General features: G+C 43.6%; 1 protein-coding gene across 1 annotated transcript in view; it reads left to right on the top strand.

The window, feature by feature from the left end:
• Positions 1–3,286: 3,286 nt before the first annotated feature.
• LOC147879379 (putative ion channel POLLUX-like 2) overlaps positions 3,287–6,000 on the top strand; it is a gene marked incomplete at its 3' end in the record, with an annotated part of 161,432 nt that continues 158,718 nt past the window's right edge. The window contains exon 1 of the mRNA XM_087372213.1: positions 3,287–3,369. Coding sequence (XP_087228339.1) covers positions 3,302–3,369 — 68 coding nt within the window. The remainder of the gene's footprint in view (positions 3,370–6,000) is intronic.

Genomic DNA, 6,000 nt, shown 5'->3' with positions numbered 1-6,000 from the left:
GGAGTTTGTAAGAGCGAGGTGGGGGGTGGACAGAGGGTGGAAAGAGAAGGAGTTTGTAAAAGAGAGGTGGGGGGCGAACAGAGGGTGGAAAGAGAAGGTGGTTGTAAGAGAGAGGTAGGGATTGGACAGAGGGTGGAAAGAGGAGTTTGTAAGAGAGAGGTAGGGGTTGGATAGAGGGTGGAAAGAGGAGTAATTTGTAAGAGAGAGGTAGGGGTTGGACAGAGGGTGGAAAGAGGAGTAGTTTGTAAGAGAGAGGTGGGGTGCGGACAGAGGGTGGAAAGAGGAGGAGTTTGTAAGAGAGAGCTGGGGGTTGGACAGAGGGTGGAAAGAGAAGGTGCCTGTAAGAGAGAGGTGGGGGGTGGACAGAGGGTGGAAAGAGAAGGAGGTTGTAAGAGAGAGGTGGGGGGTGGACAGAGGGTGGAAAGAGAAGGAGTTTGTAAGAGAGAGGTGGGGGTTGGACAGAGGATGGAAAGAGAAGGAGTTTGTAAGAGAGAGGTGGGGGGTGGACAGAGGGTGGAAAGAGAAAGTGCTTGTAAGAGAGAGGTGGGGGGTGAACAGAGGGTGGAAAGAGAAGGTGGTTGTAAGAGAGAGCTCCCATTAAGAGGGAAAAGGTGACACTCAAAAAGGTAATCCTCTCTAGAAAGAGAAGGTGATGCCTGTGTGGAAAGTGAGTACTCTGTTATAGAGAGAAAGTGACACCAAGGTGGAAAGGGGAGTTGCTAGTTAGAGAGAGAAGGTGACACGAGGTGGGGTGAAAAGGGGAGTCCACATTCACGAGAGAGATTCGACACGGGAGTGGGAAGGAAAGGCCTCACTTAGAGAGAGAGAAAGTGACACGGGATGAAAAGGGAAGGCCTCACTTAGAGAGAGAAAGTGACACTGGGGGAAAAGGGGAGGCCTCACTTAGAGAGAGAAAGTGGCACGAGATGAAAAGGGAAGGCCTCACTTACAGAGAGAAAGTGGCACCGAATGAAAAGGGGAGGCCTCACTTAGAGAGAGAAAGTGGCATTGGTGGAAAGAGGAGGGCCCATGTAGAGAGAGAAAATGGCACCGGGGTGGAAAGAGGAGGACCCAAGTAGAGAGAGAAAGTGGCATCGGGGTGGAAAGAGGAGGACCCATGTAGAGAGAGAAAGTGGCATCGGGGTGGAAAGAGGAGGACCCATGTATAATTTACAGCAAATTGCAGCAGTGTAGTCCGTGTCGTGTACGACTTTTGACATGACAGATTTGAGCCTTGTATGGGCTGAAGCAAGCGCCTCGTGCACGGTCATAAGATACATCAGTTTTTAATATCCTAGGGCTTTGTCAACACTGATACAGAGCCAAATTTATATGTTATGCAACAAAATTCAGATTTGGTCATGCTTGTGCTTTATGCCGATGGCATCATACTCACTGGTAGTAATTTGCAGCAAATTGTAGTAGTGCAGTTCGTGTTGTGTCAGACTTTTGATATGACAGATTTGAGCCTCTTACACTAGTATCTTGGAACTAAATTTGGCAAACCCAAGGGGATATATCTATGTCACAGACAAAATATTCGAAGGGGTTGTTGCAAAAATTTAACATGGAGAATTGTAAGCTTGTGGCCACTCCATTGGAAAAGGGAATCAAGCTGAGTAAGCATGATACATCTGAAAAGTTTGATGGCAGATTGTACCGGTAGTTGGTTGGTAGTTTGATCTACTTATGCTCCACACGGCCAGACATTGCCTATGCCATAGGGATTCTTAGCCAGTTCATGCATTGTCCCATAGTCAGGCATTGGAATGCAGCGAAGAGAGTTCTCATATATGTACAGGGTACGCTTTCCTATGGGCTGCATTATGCTCCAGATGGTGAAATTTCTATGAGTGGCTTCATCGACAATGATGATCACAGGTCCACTTCCGGCTATTGCTTCTCATTGGGCTCAACGTGCATCTCATGGCTCAGTAAGAAGCAAGACCGCATGCCTTTCTCCTCCATAGAAGCATAATACAAAGCTGCAAATTCAGCCACTATGGAATGTATGTGGTTAAGGAAGCTTCTGCATGACTTGCATCATGCTCAGGATGGTAACGCAACTCCGATATTCTATGACAACTAGAGTTGCATTGCTATTGGGAACAATCTTGTATTTCATGCTCGCATGTTGAAACTATATGGGAGGCCAAGTAGTCTAGGCTAAGACATGAAAGACTAGACTAGATAGCAAATGTAAGGGAAATGGAAATGAAATGCTATAAAAAAACGAATAACCAAAGGAAAGTACTTACATAACGAAAATAGGCTTGAGGCTTGATTGATTGACAAGTGAAAGTACAAGGGCTTTATAGGATAGGCACACACACTTAGTACCAAATGTATATGGGATAACTCCCAATATGACACGTGGCACTCCTAGACACCTAGTACTATAAAACTCACACTATGACTCACTAGAACAAACCAAAAATGACTCAACTTCCATTTCCTAACACCACTATCATTATGTGTGGGATTGTATCACAGATGGCTTCATTGATCTCACATATTGCTCCCCTGAGGACATTGTGACAGATGTCTTCACTAAAAGCCTATCAGCGCCTCTCTTCACATGACATCGACATGGCTTGGAGATATGAGACATTCAAACAATGCCAAGGGGGGTTGTAAAATGAAATTGTTTTCTTTGGTACTCCCATAGGTTGCTATATCCACATATGGATGAATTTGTGCAACCATGGTACTTCAGGTAATTCAGTTACTTCTGAGATCATTCCATAGTACTTCAGCTATATCATTGAGGGGGCATATGTAGAGATATATACAATGATATGGCAGTGTAGGATAGACTAGGACTTAGTCTATTTTGGAGTTTTAGTGTGTTCTAGTATTTGGACTATATATACCAAGTACTTGTACTTCATTTGGATGAACATTTCAGTTGGACTTCACTTGTGTTCACTTCTTGTTCTCTTGTGTTCACAATCCATCTCCATTCTTGTTCCTACAAAAACAGACAAGGAGACAAATAGTGCACACGAGTACAGTGGTGACAAGCGAGAGTGCAAAAGTCATCGTATCCAATCTATGATAAAACATTTTCTAACCTTCATGGACTTGTACAAGCAAAACTACTAACATAACTCTTGTTACACACAATGTTAGTTATCTTCCCAATTCATAGCAAGACAAGTATTTATTATAATTTTGTCCCATAAGTATATAATTTAGTCACGTCTTCTTACTTGATTATCTTTGTAATCTCTATATGTCCTTTACAAAAGCAATTAATAGTTTGATTTGATGTTGCTGCAGTGGCAGCCTCAGCGAGAGTATGTCATTTCAAAAAGTATCAGCAGATAAAGCTCACTCTGTGATTGTCTTGGCTTCAAATAATGATGGGTATGTACTTTACCATTTAAAAATTCATGGTAGCAGTATAAATATCTAACACATGAGAATTTGCTAAACAATCATTTTCATCAAATATATTTTCTTTTCCTTTTCTAGCAATATATTTCCCTTCTCAATCAGAGATAGTGCAAGATAGTGGAAAACCATATGTAGCAAGTTCTTACTAGTGATAAAAGTCACTAATTTCAGTGAGTGCTGTAGCCACATGTGAAGGGGGGGCCTGTCCACACTGTATCTCAAAATCCCAAATCAGCAAAACAGCCTCTGTCATGCCCTCATCTGCATAAAAGGCATCTAGAATCCTGATAATATTGGCAGAGTGGCCTCTCGACCGACGAGGCTCTGAAACCATCAAAACAACTGAAAAGTGGTCCGAACTGGACACCCCAATGCTATTGCATACTGAGCCACCTCTATCCAGAGCCCACAATCATCAATATAAAATCTATCAATCCGTGCATGGATAGGCATCTACACCCTCCTCTTCAACCATGAAAAAGGAATGATTGTGACTAAGTGTGAAAAGCATCATCATACCAAACACCTCTGCCACTGAACTGAAACAAGAAGGCATCCCAAGCTGCTCTCTCCAAAGAGTGAATGTCACCTTCTCTGCCCCCTTTTTTATCTGAAGGCATATCAACCATGTTGAAATCACCTCCAATCATCCATGACTCTACAATGGAGGCCCAAGAGAGCAGTGCCTTCCATAGAAGGACACGATCCCCTCTAATGTTGTGGGCATACAAGTTTAGCAAGCCAACCTTACGCCTACCAATCAAAAGAATAATCCACTGAGCTCTAGAGAAAACAATAACCCTGTGTTGAACCACCTAGGGGAGCATAGAAGAAGAAACGAAATTGCAATACCTCCCCTAGTGCCCAAGGCAAGCGACCAAAACGTGTCCTGAAAGCAACTTGCCTGACTTAGCAAAATCTCTGGCATCCAGTTTGTGTTCTTGCAAAAAGAGTATGTCTATAGGGGCCCCGCTAAACCTGGATGAAGCTGGTTATAAATCAGCTGCATACGGCGGTGATGTGGCACATCAACTAGGCCATGACATTCTAGCTGAAAATCCTCATCGACGAGAGGAAGTCGAGTGAAAAACCTTGCCCCACTTGGTGACAGAGTCAACCCTCACCTGAGAAAAACTCCTCCTATTAAGTGGAGGAAAATAAATGGGGGAAAAAGGACCCCCACATCTGCAAAGGGGGAGGCTCTGTTGATAGGAATCCTGATAATAGCCTCCCCTAGAGTGGAGGGTACAAACTACTCCATATAAAACTCTGCCATCTCTGCCAGAGCTGTAAAAGAGTTCTTGTAAATCATGTTTGTAGTCAGAGTGCAAAGAATCCCTACTAAAACCAGACTGACCGGTGAAAGACAGCTATGGCTTCAATATCACCACTCTTAAACGACGGGATTTATACTCTCAAAATCTCTCCCTCACTCCCTCTCTCTGGAGATGCACTAGGGCCCAGGACAATTCGTCGGGCTGGACCCCCCCGAAGGTCTTTATTCATCCAAGAAAATCTGTTACAGAAGTTCAGCGTAGAGCTATCTCGTAAATCTCCCTCTTCCAAAATGTGAATAATCTCTTCTTTTACAAGAGCTTCAAGCTCCATTCAAATTGGCAACATGCCACTTGTCTAAAATCTAGACTAAATCCTATTACAAGCCACTAAGGGCCATTCTGGAGTCTTCAAAGCTCTCGGTCACACGAACCGCCTCCTAGATGCTTGTCAGGCTCCCATTTCGCTTAGGAAAAATAATCCTTCCTAGTACCTGCAACAATTAATTAAAGCACACCACCATGGTACCCATTAATTGTTAGCGCTTTGCATGCAAATAACACACTGTGGACTAATCCTAGTCACGGTGGGCATCCCCACTGAACACATGTGCACATCTAAACAAATATATAATACTCTCAAAAGCTCTCCCTCACTCCCTCTCTCTGGAGATGCACTAGGGCCCAGGACAATTCGTCGGGCTAGACCCCCCCGAAGGTCTTTATTCATCCAAGAAGATCTGTTACAGAAGTTCAGCGTAGAGCTATCTCGTAAATCTCCCTCTTCCAAAACGTGAATAATCTCTTCTTTTACAAGAGCTTCAAGATCCATTCAAATTGGCAACATGCCACTTGTCTAAAATCTAGACTAAATCCTATTACAAGCCACTAAGGGCCATTCTGGAGTCTTCAAAGCTCTCAGTCACACGAACCGCCTCCTAGATGCTTGTCAGGCTCCCATTTCGCTTAGGAAAAATAATCATTCCTAGTACCTGCAACAATTAATGAAAGCGCACCACCATGGTACCCATTAATTGTTAGCGCTTTGCATGCAAATAACACACTGTGGACTAATCCTAGTCACGGTGGGCGTCCCCACTGAACACATGTGCACATCTAAACAAATATATATACAAATAAACATATAGATATTCTCTGGTTGACCGGAGTCAACACTCTTGATTATAATTAAAGAGCTTTGACCAAAGGTCAAGGCGCCTTAATTATAGCCAAGTCTCTCCAACCAAAGTTGGCACATCTTGGTTAATCAGGGTTAACCCTCTTGGCGCATGCCAAGTCTTGTTGACCGAAGTCAACACTCTCTGAC

This window comes from Dipteris shenzhenensis, unplaced genomic scaffold (assembly GCF_047967505.1).
Source record: "Dipteris shenzhenensis isolate YYH24624 ecotype China unplaced genomic scaffold, Dip_SZ_1.0 scaf0029, whole genome shotgun sequence".
Classification (NCBI taxonomy): Eukaryota; Viridiplantae; Streptophyta; class Polypodiopsida; order Gleicheniales; family Dipteridaceae; genus Dipteris; species Dipteris shenzhenensis.
The sequence above is the reverse complement of the archived record's forward strand: the minus strand, read 5'-3'. Positions and strand labels throughout refer to the sequence as shown.